This window comes from Geotrypetes seraphini, chromosome 3 (assembly GCF_902459505.1).
Source record: "Geotrypetes seraphini chromosome 3, aGeoSer1.1, whole genome shotgun sequence".
Classification (NCBI taxonomy): Eukaryota; Metazoa; Chordata; class Amphibia; order Gymnophiona; family Dermophiidae; genus Geotrypetes; species Geotrypetes seraphini.
The window spans coordinates 183,937,252-183,955,217 of record NC_047086.1 but is presented as its reverse complement, the minus strand read 5'-3'; the positions used below and the strand labels follow the sequence as shown (position 1 = coordinate 183,955,217).

Here is a 17,966-nt window from a genome sequence, read left to right as displayed (position 1 = left end):
AAATTTCATCTGTCTCAGCCCATTAGCAGGGTACAGACTGTAGAAGTCAGTTTGGCATCGCCTTCAGTTCTCACGTACTGGATTTGGCTAATCTTCCTTCAGTGGGACACACACCATAGAAGTCTGTCCAGCATCAGCCTCAGTTCCCCCCTGCTGAATTTTAGCACCAACTGCTAAAAGATAACCAAGCAACCGTGGGGGCATTTTGGAGCAGTCCAGGGAGCAGCCAAAGGTTGAGTGGTTAACATTAATGCCTTGAACAAACGTCCTGAATCCCTATGGCGTGCTCCGTCGCTGGCAGTGTTCAAGTCCAAATTAAAAGCCCACTTCTTCGAGAGTGCTTTCAACTCACCTTGGATTCTGCATCCACAACCCCTCCAATCAGTGTTCCCTCTAAGCGGGCGGGTGTTGTGAGCAAACTTTTTTCACTGTGAGCTAAAAATATCGGGCGCCAGCAAGTTATGAGCCAAATAAATATGTTGCTTTCTACCACAGAACTTCCTTACGTTTGTATGGAATCTATCCCCTTTCAACTTTAGAGAGTGCCCTCTCGTTCTCCCTGCCTTAGCTACTAAGTCTATTCCCTTCAGTACCTTGAATGTTTCTATCATGTCCCCTCTCAATCTCCTCTGCTCAAGGGAGAAGAGGCCCAGTTTCTCTAATCTTTCGCTGTACGGCAACTCCTCCAGCCCCTTAACCATTTTAGTTGCTCTTCTCTGGATCCTTTCGAGTAGTACCGTGTCCTTCTTAAAGTACCAGTGCTGGACGCAGTACTCCAGGTGAGGGTGTACCATGGCCCGGTACAGCAGCATGATAACCTTCTCTGTCTCTTCAGTCCAGCATCTGCCCCTTCCATTCACTGTCTGTCTTTCCCTGCCATCTCTCCTCCTGCCCCCCCCCACCCTCCAATTTGGTCTAGCATCCATCATCTTCCTTCTGTTCCCCTCATGGTCTGGCATCTCTATCCTTCCCTCCCCCCTGTGGTTTTTAGCATATCTCTCTTCTCATTTCCTCCACTCAGATCTGATCATTCTCTGCTCTCTTCCCTTTTCTTCTCTGGTCTTCCTTCTCTATTTTCTGCCTCCATCTAAATTAAATTCTTTCTTACTATTTAGTCCCGTTTCCCTCTTTTCACTGTGTCTACACACAGCTTGTCACCCCTTTCCCTCACCCCTCCATTATCTTACTATTTTCTTCCCCCTTTATTTATCTCCTCCTTCCATCCAGTATGTGTTCTTTCCCCACTTCCATTCAGCATCTGCTCTCCCCTCTCAACTGACATCCATCTGCCTTCTGCTCTCTCTCCCTTCTTCTCACTTCCATCATCTGTCCCCTTCTCTCTCTCTCTCATCTCCTCCATTCCATCATCTGCCCCTTCTCTCTCTCCCCCCCCCAACTTCCATCATCTGCCCCCCTTCCCCTCACCTTTGTGGGTCACTTTCTTTCCCCTGAGGGTGGCTCATGTCACAGGGGAAGCTTTGGCCGAGCAGAACCGCTTGATTGACAGTGGAACTTACTTGATTGATGTCGATGCTGGGGCCCGTTGCCGTTTGAAGGAAAAAAAAAAAGGTGGAAAAAAGGAACCTGTAAGGCGAGAGGAAGGGAAACCTCCAGGATAGCTGCTTTTTGCCCTCCTTCAGCGGCCCAAGAGTTCAGACCAGCAGCGGCAGCTCTGTATGCTTTTAACTTCGGCACAGAGCTGCCCCTAATCAATAGTTTAGCGCGGTTTCATGAGGCAGCCTCGGGGCCTTTGATAGCCGGCCCGCTTCGATGATGCGATGTGGGCCGGCCTAGCAAAGGCCCCGAGGCTGCCTTATGAAACCGCGCTAAACTATTGATTAGGGGCAGCTCTGTGCCGAAGTTAAAAACATACAGAGCTGCCGCTGCTGGTCTGGAGGTGCGGAGACAAGGCAGGAGGCAAACGCGGTGGAAGGCAGGAGTCCCGGCGAAGGCAGGAGTCCCGGCACAGCGACTGCAACAGGAAGTTGCAAGTCAGCTGACGCCGGCCTTTCGTTGCGGCGGGGACCGAATCCTTCGCGGACCGGCAAGATTTTGTTTGCGGACCGGCGGTTGAAGAACTGTGCTCTACAATGTGTGCGCTGTGACGAGAAACTTGTGCGCTGCCAGGTAATATTTTGTGCGCAAGCGCACACCAGCGCACCTTAGCGGCTCCAATCCCTTCCTCCAGCCCACAAAGCAGCAATGGCAGTGGTCCTGACCAGACAACCCTCTTATGTCCCTCCATCCAGCCCCTTAAGTGGCAGCTTCTGACATGGCAGAGGAAAGGCCCTGCCGGGGCTGTCCTCAAGCAGCCTTTTTACAGCGCTGCCTCTGCTGACCAGCTGCCACTGCTGCTTTGGGAAAGTGAGGGGGAGTGTGTGTGTGTGGAGGGGGGGGGGAGGAGGCCAGATCCATATGGAGGGAGGTGCACCAGAAGGAAATGCAAGAAAGTAACAGGCCGCAAACTCAAGTGTATGTACATGAACGCAAGGAGCCTAAGGATGGGGGAACTGGAAGCTATGGCACAAAAAGATAACATTGACATCATTGGCATCACGGAAACATGGAGAAACGAGGAAAACATCTGGGACACTGTACTACCGGGATTCAAGCTATACCGCAGCTTTCAGAGGCCAAATCTTTCTTCAGAACAGTACATTATTCTGCTGTTATGGTATCCTGTCCTGACCTGAGGAAAGGGGTTTAGTTCAAAAAATTGCCTTATTTCCATTTCCTATTTTTAAACTTTTATCAATGCAGTTACAATACTACTTGATTCTAAGTAAAGCAACAAAAATTTCTTTCTACCTTTTGTCATTTCTGCTTTAATCATCTTCTCTTTGCTCTCTTCTTTCTATATAGCGTTTGTCCTCTCTCCCTTCCATGCAACATCTGCCCTCTCTTTGCCCCTTCCACACAGCTTCTGCCCTCTCTCTCTCTACCCCTTCCATCTACTGCCCACACTCTCTCTGCCTCTTCCATCTACTAATAACCCTCTCTCTCTTCCATATGGTATCTTCCCTCTTTCTATGTCCCTTCAATAAACTGTATATCCTGTGTCCCTTCTCTCCTTTGCACATGATTCATTTCAGTTTCACCCCCTCTCCATTTTTCTGTCTCCGCCCCCTCCCCTATGCTTTGGTATCTCTCGCTTTCTCTTCTCCTTTCCTTCCTTCCTTCCTTCCCACTCCACACCATGGTCTGGTATCTCTATCTCCTTCCCTTCCCTCCCCCATGCCATGGCATCTCTTCCTCCCCCTCCGTGGTCTGGTATCTCCTTTCTCAGCAGAGGACTTAGAATCTACAGTTTAAGGGACTTTCCTAAGGAGCAGCAGTGGGATCTGAATCCTGCTTCTTGGTTTGGGTCAGATGCACAAAGCCTCCCATGCTGGTAACCAGTCTAAATGCAACGTTCCCATCATGGGAGGCTTTGTGCATCTGACCCAAACCAAGAAGCAGGGTTCAGATTCCACTGCTACTCCTTAGGAAAGTCCCTTAAACTGTAGATTCTAAGTCCTCCGCTGAGAAAGGGAGCTCGGTGCCCGTCTGCTTTCCATCCCCCTTCCGCCTCTCCTCACCGTACTCGCTGGGCTCCGGGTCCGGGTAAAAAGTGAAGTGGGCCACCGCCTGCCTCTGTGGCTCCAGTCCAAGCCACAGCCTTTCCCGCCGCTCTCTGGCACAGTAGGACCCGGGCTGCCGCCGCCGCCATTGTTGTTGCTGAAAGGTGACAGAAGCACGTTGTCAGACTGGAGGCGGAACCTGCAGGAAGCCTCACTATTGGACGGCAAATGCCTTCTTTGAATGAGAGGCAACGACCAAAAAGAGACTAATCCGGGAGCCGAGGGGAGGTGGGAGACCGAGGCGCGAGGGGGAAGTGCGCGACAGCAGAGATTGGGAATTGGGCGTATTACACCAGGTCCAATTCTGTTTTGCGGTGGGGAGGGAATCTCACCTACTGCTAATCAACTTTGGGCTCCAGGCAGCCGCGGATCGCGCGAGGAGCCGACGCCCACGGCTTTGAGCAGGGGAGCCGGTCAGAAGTTGAACAACCACTGGAGGGAGCACCCGTGGACACCCCTGATTACTGCCGCTGCTGCTGGTTAAGGAAAGCAGCAGCGGCAGAATAGGGAGAGCGGACCGCCCCCCCTCCCCCCCATTGGTACGCCATTGGTTGGAAACAGGATACTGGGCCTGTTGGACCTTTGGTCTGTGCCAGTAAGGCAATTCTAATGTTTTTATGATTTGAGCAGATATTTTTCTTTTCTGTGAGAAAAAACATATCTGCCAGTTGGGATACTTTTTGAATGTTTTCCTGTTTTGAAAATGAGCCCCTAAATTACATCATGTTTTTATGTTTCTGTAGAAAGGGTGGTAGATGCATGGAACTGTCTCCCGGAAGAGGTGGTGGAGACAGAGACTGTGTCTGAATTTATGAAAGCGTGGGATAGGCATATGGGATCTCTTAGAGTAGGGGTGTCAAACTCAATCACATATGGAGCTGAAATCTAAAACATAGGCTAAGTTTCGGGCCAAATTTTTTATTAGTATACTTAGGGGTCCTTTTATTAAGGTATGCTACCTGATTTAGCACGCACTAAATTCGCACCTTAATAAAAGGACCCCTTAGTCTTAGTGGCAGTAGAGGGTTACAACCTCTCCAACCTCACGCCGGCTCTGTGATGTAAACAAAATAAATAAAAAAGACTATTCCTCTCTCTTTTAGGCCCTAGTTCACGCCTGCTGTCTAACACCAGCTCTGGCAGGATACACATTTCCAATCTGACATATTGTAATCACAAAACAGAAAATAAAATTATTTTTTCTACCTTTTGCTACCTGGCCAACAAACTCAAGTCACATGTTATTTATAAATATGTTTTGTGGAAGATACTCGATATTAAAGAGGAGAGAACAGGTCAAAATGAATAGCATTCTAGCTGCGTTACCACAGTTACAAATAATGTTAATACCCAATTCCCTTAGGGCTCCTTTTATGAAGCCGCGTTAGCGGTTTAACGCACGTAATAGCGCGTGCTAAACTGCCGGCCGCGCTAGCCACTACTGCCTCCTCTTGAGCAGGCGGTAGTTTTTCGGCTAGCGTGGGGGTTAGCACATGCTAAAAAAGTCGCTTCGTAAAAGGAGCCCTTAGAGTTGGATCTGCTCCAGGTGGTGATGGTTTCACTGTAGAGTTTTATAAATCATTCCAAATTACCCTATTACCTCATCTATTAAATTTATATCAGGCACAACTATCTAAAGTTTGTATTACAGGTACTTTGGCAGAATCTTTAACTATAGTTTTACCAAAGCCAAATAAAGATCCCATGTTGGTTTCAAATTACAGGCCCGTTTCCTTGATTAATGTTGATGGAAAACTTCTGGCTAAATTACTGGCTTTACGCTTGGCCAAGGCTCTCCCTTATATCATCGGTATGCACCAAACGGGGTTCGTTGCTCAAAGACATTTTTCAAATAACACCAGACTGGCTTTTCATATGTTAAATTTGACGAAAGCCATGGATGATCCGGCCTTCTCTGTGTCCTTGGATGCAGAGAAGGCCTTTGATCATGTGGAATGGACCTTTATGTATCAAGCAATGGATTGGTTTGGTATTGGTTCTGGATTTCTATACAAATGATTCAAACCTTGTATGGTTCCCCTTCTGCCAGATTATATATAAATAATACTTTTTCAGAATGTTTTCGTCTGGAGAGGGGAGTTAGACAAGGGTGTCCATTATCTCCTTTGCTATTTGATATTGTTCTGGAACCCTTGCTATTGGCTATCCAACACGCAGAGGAGATACAGGGTATTCCTTATGCAGGTCGGGAATATAAGGTCTCTGCTTATGCAAATGATATTTTGCTTCATTTGAGGAATCCTGAATCTACCACTCTGCATTTACTGGATCTGATTGACCGATTTGGAAAATTTTCAGAATATAAAATAAATTGGAGTAAATCGGAGGTTCTTCCGCTAAACGTACAGTCCAAAAGGATTATTTCCTTTTGGACTGTACGTTTTTTTGGAAGGAAAAGGGTATAAAATATTTAGGTATTTGGATTCAAAAAACATTGGAAAAGACGATGAAATTAAATGAAAAATCCTTGTTGATAAAGGTCACAGAAATGTGTGAGAAATGGAAATCTTTACATCTGTCTTGGTGGGGGAGAGTTCAAACGGTTAAGATGACGATTTTGCCTGTGGTTTGTTACCAAATGGGTATGTTGCCAGTTTATTTTCAGGGGTCCTTTTACAAGAAGTTGAATAGTATTCTTACCAAATTTATTTAGCTAGGTAAAACTGTGAGAATTGCTTTAGTATCTTTACAAAAACTAATTGCGGCTGGTGGGATAAATTTTCCTAATTTTTATAGGTACCATCAGGCCTATATACTGCATCAGGGTATGTATTGGGTCCTTCCTGAGCTCATGAAACATCTTCCTGATTGGTGCTCCTTTTACAAAGCCGCACTAGGCCTTAACGTGTAAAATAGCACGCGCTACATTGCCGTGTGCGCTAGCCTCTACCGCCTCCTTTTGAGCAGGCAATAAATTTTTGGCTAGCGTGCGCTATAGCGCGCGCTAATCCGATACGTGCGTTAAAAACACTAGTGCACCTTTGTAAAAGGAGCCTTTAGAGTGGCAAATTATGTCCCCATTACGGCTGTCTCATGTGTTGAGTATCAAGTTACCTAGTTATGTTAAGGATAATAGTATTATATTTGAATCTGGAAAACCTTGAAATTTATTAACAATTTAACAGAAATTCCAGTAGAGAAGTCCATGTGTCAATCCTTATGGCTAAACTCCAAGATTCAAATTGGCGAGTCTAAGATCGCCTGGAAGCACTGGATGCAGGCAGGCATAGGTACAATAGATAATGTTATATCATATGGGAAAATGCTTGATTTTTCACAACTGCAACAATCTTTTGGTATTTCAAAGTCTCAAATTTATAAGTGGTTGCAGTTGAAGCAAGCCATTTAGAAGGGGTTCCCTGATTGGTGAAATCTAAAAAATCATTATAGCTTGCATGTTCTATGCTTCCAGACAGTTTTGCTAGGATATCAGGCTGCTCAGTGGAATAAATTAATATCTAAATTCTTGAATAAAAAGCCAAAAACTAGTCTTAGAGACATTTGGAGCATTGAGATAAAGCAGCATAATATATCTGCATCTCAATGGTCACGAATTTGGACTTGGAGGATGAGATGTACAGGATCAGCATCTATGAGACAAACATGTTTTTTTTTTTTTGTTATATAGAAGTTTCTGGACCCCTGTTCATTTACAAAAGTTAAACAGTTCTAAATCTAATAGATGCTGGCACTGTCATCTAGACATTGGGACACTGGATCATCTGTTGTTCTATTGTCCTGTGATACTCAACTTTTGGATGTCAATAGGGGGACAGAGCAATACCATACTGGAATCATCAATTCCATTGACATATATAGAATATTATTGCATATTAAGCCCCCCATGGACCGCTATAAATGCCGGCTTTTCCTAATTATGACAGGGATAGCTATGTAGCGGGTAACTCGTAATTGGAAAAATTATGATCGCCTCAATTTTCCTTTTTGGTGGGCGAATTTATGCTCCAGCTATAGGTATGAAAAAAATGAATGCTGACATGTTGGGGCATAGTCATTTATTTAAACTGGTTTGGGGCCCGTTGACATCTTTTATTACTTCATTATAATTGTCTTTTGCCTTTAATTTTTGTTTATTTCCACACACATCCAGGAAAGGGTGAGAGGGTGGGGGCGGGGGGCTATTTCTATCTTAATCTTAGCCCTTTGAGTATATACATCCAGGGTGGGTTTACATTACTATTTTAAATAGGGAAAGGTTATTGAAAGAATCTATGTAATTGTGTTTTTCTTGATTAGTCATTGGGTGGGTGGGAGGGATAAAATGGTTGCTCATGTATATCTGTAAGTTGGATATGCTTTTCTTGATTTATTATATGTTTATATACTTGTGTATTGCACTGTTAATATTTGGAAAATCAATAAATAATTTTTTTTTTAAATACCCAATGAGAAATACTTATCACATCCAAATCAGATTTTAAAAATCCAAACAACTAAACCCTTTTAAAGAAAAGTGTATTTAACTTTATGATAATCCAATATATTTTTTTGCGTCTTTTGTTGTACTACAAACAGAATTCCGACAGTATTGATCCTAATCTTCCGAAAGTGCACTGATCCCTCCATATATCCTGGACTGGTTTTTCTCCTTCCCTGTTCAGTAACCATAATTGCAGAGCCAGTGAAAAAAAAATATACAAAGCTTACACCGGCCACAGACACTGCTCTCACCCAGCAGGACAGTTAGTATACAGACAAAAACCGATTGTGGTACTTACCAGAGCCCTACCATGGCGCACTGGTGATTGAGTGAAACAGCATGACAAAACGGCAATAAAAAATAGGAAAAAAATATAAAACGACCACACTTCCTGCGGAGATCTAGCATGAACAGCTCTAAACTACCTGCGAAAATGACGTTAAGAGGTCCTATTGGTCGAACCAGGCCAGCAGGCTTGGCATGCTCAGCTGGCTTCCACTAGTGAGATCACTTCCGGCCGCCGCTCTATGGCTGTCGGGTTGTCACGCATGCGCGGTAGTGCTTGCTCTCCTAGCTGCAATCATGGCTGCAAGTCGCTCGTTTCTGGCTGATGCGGCGCTTGTACCTATCTGCCAGCAGGCCAGCTTAAGTGAAATTTTGTAATTGTCTGGTGGGCCAAATTTTATTACACTGTGGGCCAGAGTTTGAAATGTCTGTCTTAGAGAGAGGAAGAGATAATGGTTACTGCGGATGGTCAGACTGGATGGGACATTGGCCTTTATGTGCCATCATGTTTATGTTTCTTTTTTTTTTTTTTTTTAGTTCAATATTTTTTATTAAGCTTTATGAAAAGATACAGTCCAAATATACATTCAGATACATGTACGACATCGTGATCTCAAAATTAATAACACTTAGTGTAACACAGCAGTAACTACAATCAACTGTAATTAGGTTTGAAATCTTCTAAGAGATCCAAAGTATTTGGACTGCTTATAAGAAAACAGTAAAGAAAGAAGGAAGGAGAGAAAAGAGAAAGGAAAGAGAAGAAGAGAAAGAAAAGAGAAGAAGAGAAAGAAAGAGAGAAAAAGAAAGAGAGAAAGAAAGACAGGAGTGTCTATGAAAGAGAACTAACATAGGAGTCTAAGAATTTCCAAGGTGAATTGCATAGTGTCATGTTCATGGATAGTCGAGCAATATTTTTCTTCTCATAAGCATATGATTCAAATTTATGATACATGCATAAAGATTTCCACCAAAAAGTATAATCCAATGATGAAGAGGATTTCCAATTCTTTAATATATGCATAAGGGCAGTCACAAACATAGTGTCAATAAGTTTAGGAGGACAATTCGAAAGAACAAAGCAGGGGTGTTGAGATCTGAGAATTATAATATCCAAGGATAGTTCATCCGAACAGTTAGTAACGTGCTTTATAGTGTCCCAAATGCGAGACCAGAAGGAGCGAACTGGAGTACAGTGGAAGAGCATATGATCAAGGGTTCCGGCCTCCTTCATACAATTCCAGCATACAGAGTCTTGTTTAAGGTTGGCTTTCCACATCCGAAAAGGAGTCCATACCGCATTCCACATGACGAAGAACATTGACTGTGAAACTCTGGAGGATAAGAGAGGACGATTTGTCGAGGACCAAAAAAGATCCCAGTCAACATCAGTAAGAGGGGTTGTTAGTATGGATTCCCAGTGTTTCATGGAATGAGGAGAAAATATAAAGGAGTTGTCCCTTAGTATGCTGTAAAATAAAGAGATTGCTTTGCCCTTCGATATAGCCAGTAGAGACCAATGGCGTATAGTGTGAATGGATGACTCAAAGTCAAATCGTAGGGACTGAGAAGATATTGTTTCAGTGAGGGAAAGCCATTGAGAAAATGTGGAAGGAGGTAATAAGTATGTAGAGCAGAGTGTATTGAAAGGAACAATAGAGGTCTGAGTAATTATTTGATGAGGAAACCACAGCCCAGCCCGCTGCCATCTTTTCCATGAAAGTGATTTTCCATTGTGTTGGAGTTTGGGGTTGTTCCAAATAGACACAAATGGGCTATCTTTGATTGAAATTTCTGCTATCGCATCTAATAAATGAAGGGCATGCTGCGTCGCACTCAACAGAGAGTATCTTCTCAAGTGTCTAGGGATTGGAATTGTTGCCATACAAGAGACATGTAGTGGTGTACATATAGATCGTTCTATCTCAAACCAAGCTGGAGGGTCCTGGGAGCAGGGGTCAGTGATCCAATAAGCTCCATATTTGGCCATTGATGCAATATAGTAAAAGTAGAAATCTGGTAAATTTAAACCGCCATGAACTTTGGAGGCTTTCAATTTGGCAAGAGCAATTCGAGGCTTTTTCTTATTCCAAACAAATTCAGAAATTTTTTTATCCAACCATTGAAAAAATGTTTTCTTACATAAAGATGGGAGCATTGAGAGGATATAATTTATTTGGGGGGCAAGAGTCATTTTGATGGAAGCAATCCTGCCCCACCAAGATAAATACAGTGGAGACCAACGAGATATCGTGTTCAGGACTATGTTTTTGATTTTAGACAGATTAAGATCTTGAGCGTGAATTGGATCCTTATGTATCAAGACACCTAGGTATTTCACAGCCCCACGCGACCATGGGAAAGAAAATTGAGTGAGGTCTGAGGGAGAGATATGATCATTAAGGGGGAAAATCTCCGATTTTTCCCAATTAACTGAGTATCCAGAGAGTAAGGAGTATTGAGAGATGATGTTAACGAGAGCTGGAAGGGAATTAGTAGGATTTTGGATAAAGAGGAGAACATCATCAGCATATGCCGCTAATTTAATCTGTCGAGAGGAAGTGGAAATGCCTTTAATTGAGGGACATTGACGAATGGCCGAAAGGAGAGGTTCTAGAGCTAGGTTGAATAATAAAGGGGAGAGTGGACAGCCTTGGCGAGTGCCTCTGTGAAGTGAAAATTTGTTGGAAAGAGAGTTGTTGATCAAGATTCGAGCTGTGGGTTGTTTGTACAGGGTTTCAACCCATTTTATAAAGAACGAACCAAAATTATACCATTTCAGGATTCGGAAAAGAAAGAGCCATTCGACGCGATCGAAAGCCTTTTCAGCATCAACAGCCAGGCCGATTACAGGATCTGAAAGAGTTTTAGCATGGGCATTAACATGATGGAAGAGGCGTAAGTTGTCACCTATGTATCTGTGTTTAATAAATCCTACTTGATCTTTGTGAATTAGAGAGGGGATCACTCTATTGAGTCTCAGAGAAAGAAGTTTTGCCATAATTTTATAATCTAAATTAAGAAGAGAAATGGGGCAGAAATTTTTAACCAAGGTGGGATCTCTATCAGGTTTAGGAATAACTACAATAGTAGCCTCAGTAAAATTAAATTGTTTATCTGGAGTAGAATGTAGAAATTCATAATAAGTATGAAGGTGAGGGGCCAAAAGAGTTCGAAATTGCTTGAAAAACTCATTAGTGAAGCCATCTGGGCCCGGTGCTTTACTATTGGGCAGGGATGTAATTGCAGCTTCTATTTCAGATATAGTGATAGGGGAATCAAGTTCCATTTTTACAGAATCTGATAAGGATGGGTGAATCAAGGGAGCAAGAAAGGAGTCTATCTCAAAGTCAGAGGCTGAGTGTTCGGATTTATATAAGGAAGTATAGAATTGTTCAAATTGAGAAGAAATCAGAGATCTAGTTTTAACCATCTGTCCTGAGCGGTCTTGAACAGCCGCGATGTGCAAACGTTTAGATTTAGTTTTAAGGTATCTAGCCAAAGGACGGCCCATGAGGTTGTCACCCATGTAATGACCGGAGGACGAAATAAAAATATCCCTCCTGGCTGTGCACGAAACCAAGGTATTATATTCGTATTTAAGATTTTGTATACGTTGATATATGGACGGGTCATACAAATGAGCAGACATGTGTTGTAATTCTAACTTTTTGATAGATGATTCTAATTCTTTCTCTTTTTGCTTGGATTGTTTATTTTTCCAGGAGGCGAGTTTAATTAATTCACCTCTAATGGTAGCTTTGTAAGCCTCCCAAACAATGGAAGGGCAAACTGCAGGGTCATTGGAATTAAATTCAAAGAATTCAGTGGTAAAGGATCTTATTTTTTCAGCTATTTCAGTATCTAAGAGTAAAGTATTGTTCAGTCTCCAGGATGGAGATTCTTTACGAGGCGCAGAGAGAAGTAGATGCAGAGAAATAGCCGCATGATCCGCAAGAGAGATCGGATGAATAATGGTGTTTGTAAGGTCATGAATTAAGGAAGAGGATAAAAGAAAGAAGTCTATTCTGGTGTATGTATTGTGTGGTGGTGAAAAGTGAGAGTACTCCCTACCCTTTGGATTAAACAACCGCCAGGGATCGATTAGTGAAAAAGCATCCTTAAGGGCATGTAGGGCTGCGAGGGACCTGGACTTCGAATATTTACAGGATGATGATCTATCAATATATATATCCTGAACTTGATTGAAGTCACCACCTAATATTAGAGGACAAGATCCATATTCCATCAATACCGTCTGAAGCTCATGAAAAAATTCTGGGTGATCTAGAATTGGAGCGTAGATATCAAGAAAAACAAAATCCATCGAGTGCAACGCAGCATGTACCAAGCACCATCTACCTTCTGTATCTATTTTAGAGGAATGAATAACAGGAGAAAGTTTATCATTAAACAATATTGATACCCCATTTTTTTACGTAGAGTTGCAGGAGAATATAGATGAGTGGAATATCCTTTAAGTTGGAATTTCAAAGCGGTAGCAGGCGTGAGATGGGTTTCTTGTAGAAAAACCACATCAGGATGTTTATTAAAGATATAGTTGGCTATCTTTTTCCTTTTAATAGGGTGATTCAAACCATTCACATTAAAAGAAAAAATGTGTAAGTCAGTCATAAGTTATAATAAGTATTACTACAATGCAGTAGGATCTGCCCATTTTCAGAGAAAGCAGAGAGTCAACATAATATATCAAAATATAAAGGACACTCCTGTCAGAAAGCAGAAAGAAGAAGAACAGAGAGAGATATGAGAAGAAAGAGTAAAAGCTAGAAGTATCAGCATGCAATGTAGTCAAAAAGGACCCCATTGCTATGTTTATAGTATAACATTTCAAGGGTGCTCCTATGAGCACGGAGGTATACATAGGTGAACAATTAGCTAACCTCACACCTATACATTTTCTACCAGAAGGAAGTGAAAGAAAGAAAGAAAACATAATAATAAGAGCAAATATCCTATTAGTAACAGTATATTGTAAGGTCAGAAAGAGATGTGACCTTACTATCATGTTTAAAATAATACAGTTTAAGAGTGCTTCTGTGAGCACGTAGAAATAGATCATATGGAACAACTTACTTAATTCACACTCATTAAAATTTAGGGAACCTAAAAGTGGTGTGCTTATTTATAAAACAATAAATTATATAGTCATATAGGTTATAGCAAGAGAACATAATGGCAAATCTAGATATTGAGAGTTCAATGTGTCAGTGTATTTTCAAGGAATCTAGGAATACGGCCAACTCTTCAGGATCAGTGTAAGATGTAGTATGGTTGTTATAAGTTACTTTCATCCTGGCTGGGTACATAAGACCGTATTTGGCTCCAATATCTTTAAGTTTCTGTCGGTGTGAGAGAAATGCTTTTCTCTTTAAAGCTGTAGTTTTAGCTAGATCTGGAACAATGAAGAACTTCTTGCCTTGATGTAGCAGTTGAGAATTAGATTTAGCTGCTGTTAGAATTTGGAGCGTTTGTTGAGATCTGAGCAGTTTAGCAACTATGGGTCTGGGAGATGAGGCATATGAAGACAGATGAGACGGTACACGGTGAGCTCGCTCTATTTCCAGAGGAGGTGAAAAGACAAGACCCAGGGTAGCAGGCAAAAGAGTAGAGAGAAAGGAAATCATATCAGATCCCTCTGATGATTCAGGCATTCCAATGATCCTTAAATTGGATCTTCTGCTGCGATTAGAAAGGTCTTCAAAGTTTCTTTGTAAATTGATGATAAGTTTATCATGTTTAGTTACCGTTTCATGTAGTGATGATATGACAGATGTTTTTCCCTCCAGGGTGTCTAAACGGTGTCGGACATCTACAAACTGGGAATTAATTGCCTCAATTTCACTTCACATCTATCCTTTCCATTCCACTCATTCTCCAAGCTGAAGAGCCCTGGCTGTTTTAGATTTTCTCTTTTCCCCTACATCTCTGCCAATTTTTTGATCTCTTTGTTTATGTTTATGTTTCTATATGAGAAAAACAGATAGAGACAGACAAAAGAAGCGTGCAAGTAAGGAGAGTGATAGTCAAGAAAGATAACTACTACTACTACTACTATTTATCACTTATAACACCTACAAAAACAAGAAAAGGAAGGGCAAAGAGGAAGGAGAAGGAAAAGAACACTCACAATTTTCTGCAGAATAACCCTTGAATCCATCTAGCATAGCTATTCTGGCAGCTTCAATCACGTCACATGCTCCTAGGGCTTCACTCCTCCGGACACAGATGCCAAGAAAGATAAGAAGAATACAAATCTTCATCTTGGCAGAGTTGTGCTGGACTATGAGATGTTTCTCCCTTTCACAGGAGGAGTTCAATCAAACGTCACATGAGCAGTTTTCTGACTCACTGCTCTGAAGGAAATTAGCGTAATTATGTAACTAGTTTCATCATGTTGCAGTTTCATCATGTGCTGTTCTGTTGTGAATTTCTGTGCTTCTCAAAATAGAATTTTTGCCTTCAAACTTTGTCTTAATCTGAACCTGTGCACACAGCTTAGACTAACTTTTCAAAATTGTTAAATTTCTGTTTACTACCAGCCTTGGTGGAAAGAGACTATTAGAGCCAAAAGAACAACCTTTAAAGCAGCGTATAGCAAACTGTGTGCCAAGGCACACCAGTGTGCCTCCTGAGATTTCAGGTGTGCCGCGACACACTGGCGAGGAGGAGAGTCAGCCAGTGTGGACGACTCTCCTGGCCAGCGTCTTTCCTCCTCTCTCCATACCTCCCCTCCTCCAAGATCCCTCCAGCAAAGTGGGTCATGGCCAGATGGGCCTCTGCGAATTCGTGGTGTCATCGCGTCGATGGCCACGCACTTCTGGGCGCCTTCCAGCCGGGACACGCCAGTCGGAAAGTTTGCGAGACACTGCTTTAAAGAATAGAAAATGATCCAAATACTGATCATTTATATTTGGATCATTTTCTATTCTTTAAAGCAGTATCTAGAGATAAAGTTTGGTGATAAAGTGGTGGATATGAACTTAACAACGTTCTTGGAAAGTTCATCTGAAGTTATAACAGAAAGGAAAACCTTGCTGTTAACTCTTGCTTTGGAAAGTGATAGAGAACATGTATTATGTATTTATTTCCGACATATAAATGATCAGTTTTTGGGCTCTAATGTGTGTATATTTCCTGACATGTCTCAGAGATCCCAGAGGCGGAGATAGGAATTCTTGGCATTAAGGCCGAGTTCTTGTCCTGGGTGGGATTTTTTTTGTTGAAGTTTCCTAAAAAATGTTTAATTACGTATCAGACAAAGAATTTCTTGTTTCTAGAGCCTAAACAGCTGTTAGAATTTGTAGAATCTAGAAAGGGAATAGCATCTGTAACTAAAGATATGTAACTTGCAATAATACCGGCTTTAGGATAAGCAAAGTATTGCTGTTTTTTCGATTTATTATATAGATTTCTTTATATTTTGTTAATTTCCTGTCCTCTTCTGGTCTAAATAATTGAATAGTATTTCTTTTTCTTTCTTATTTCCATTGGAAATTATCGATCTGTTTCAAGTTGTAGTTATTATACTTGATTGTAATAAGAAATGCTATAAATGTTATAAATAAAGAATTAAAAAAGAAAATGATCCAAATTCCTAAAAAGAAAAGGGGATTGAGGGATACAGATAGAGGTAGAGATAGGCTATGATAGGGCATAGACAGAAGGACAGGGGGGGCTTAAATGATTTAAACAAGGATCACCTTACAGGTCATGGACCTGATGGGCCGCCGCAGGAGTGGGCTGCTGGGCGCGATGGAGTTCATTTTAGTTCTTTTTTATTTTTTTACTCTCCCCCCTCCCTATTGTTCTTTCCATTCATGTCTTCTCTTATATTCTAATAAATACAATTGTAGTTCTGCCCTTCTTACCTTATGTATCTGTTAGTCTGTCAGTTAAACCCATTAGATTTAATGACTAAATTGGTATATGCTTATACCTTTTTTAAATTTGTAAATCGCTTAGTAAAGTAAATAAGCAATTCATCAAGACAAAATAAAACTTGAAACTTGAAACCTCCAAAGGTTCACCATCTTCACCCTCACCCACCATACCTGCTGATGCTGCCTCAGCCTGTGTTGGTGGCAGCTCCTGCTGGCTCTCACCTGTGACTTGCTGGGGTTGATTCTCTATCTCATCTCCTCTGTTCCCTAGCCCTCCATCTTGCAGCCAACTGGGTCCAGCTTCCTCTTCTGAGCTGACATCTGTATGAGGAAAGGAGATCGTTTGCTGGTCTTGAAGATATATATATTTTTTAAATCTTGCCACAGCATAAAAATTGTTCTGTTATTGCCCCTCCAGTGCAAGTCTGAATCTATTCCAGTGTCATGCACCCAGCTGTCTGAAACTACATATAAACCTACCAGAGGCCAGTGTGCTGTGAACCATGTCCCAATGATGTCAATGAGCCTCATACAATCACTTGAAGGTGAGCAAGCAGACAGTGGAAATGTGTGAGGAGTGCTGGAAAAACAGAGTAGTGGTGGGAAGGGGAAAGTGTTCTAAGAATGGGGATGGGTGTTAGCAGGTACAAGCCCTCCCCAGGTGGGTGCAGCATGGCCCACAGCAGATGGCAGACACTCCTACTCTGTGTTGCATCCACAATGCCCTGTTATCCAGGCAGTCAAGATGGACACCAGGCTTCTTCCTCCCCAGGATTCTGCTCCTCACATGGTAACCATTTGGATGCTTTTACCCATTCCCCCACCACTATCTTCCCCCCTTCCCTCCATGGGGGAGTGGGTGCAGCACAGAACAGACACAAACACAGCACTGCCTCCTTCCCCATATAATGTATCTGAGGTCTGAGCTCCAGAAGAGGTGTCATGGGTGTCCACACCATCTGTGGTAGTCAAACATGTAGCTGAGTACGACCTGCTCAAGTGGGGTGAGGTTCGACATATCAGCCCTTGCAGACCTGTTTCCCACCTTTGCATTTACCTCTCCATTTTTTCTTGCAGTCCTCAATATTACGGTTGTAGTGGTGAACAGCACTGAGTTGAAAGGCAATGGCAGCCCACTCTCTGCCTTTAGAGTAGGCTCCAAGCCTTTCTCCCTTGGGAGAAAACAAGTGGGCATATTGGGCCTGAACCTCCCTTACCAGCATTTCTGTCTCAGCCTGGTTTAAGTTGGGTTTACGGCTGACAGGTTGGTTCATCCTCTGCTGCTTCTTTGGAGCCATGTCCCTCAAAAGCTGAGATTCAAAAATGACGTTGTGGGACATTTATGCAGGTGGTTCTGGACATCTAGTGTCTGGCTCATTTGATGACCTAGAGATCAGTGTCCAACATTTTTGTTATTGCCGATTCAGAGGGAAAATCTGCTCTTAGACATCATTTTTGAACACTCACTAGGACATTTAAGGTCTATGTGCAGAACTTGCAGAACGTGGACTACGAATTGAATTTCTATTCTCTATCTCCATAGGGTTGATGCCTGATGCTGGTGCTGCCCTGAGCCTCTTGCAGCACCTGGGTTCAGGTAAGCTACCAATCCTGCTCCACCCCTGGCCTTGGACAAGCAGCTGCTCCACCTCTCTCTTAATAGTTGCCTTATTTATTGCAGAACCTGGTTACTGG

The 17,966-nt window shown here is 42.4% G+C and overlaps 1 protein-coding gene across 2 annotated transcripts in view; it reads right to left on the bottom strand.

Annotated features, from left to right (window-relative positions):
* The window catches only part of LOC117356613 (lysozyme C, milk isozyme-like), a 31,990-nt gene extending 17,293 nt beyond the window's left edge, over nt 1-14,697 (bottom strand). Inside the window, exon 1 of one of the 2 annotated variants that reach the window (XM_033936074.1) lies at nt 14,519-14,697. In XM_033936074.1, the coding sequence (XP_033791965.1) occupies nt 14,519-14,651 (133 nt within the window). In that variant the 5' untranslated portion in view covers nt 14,652-14,697. Of the gene's footprint in view, nt 1-3,578; nt 3,897-14,518 lie in introns of those variants that run through there. The other variant, XM_033936073.1, reaches the window with a different exon arrangement.
* Nucleotides 14,698-17,966: the final 3,269 nt, after the last annotated feature.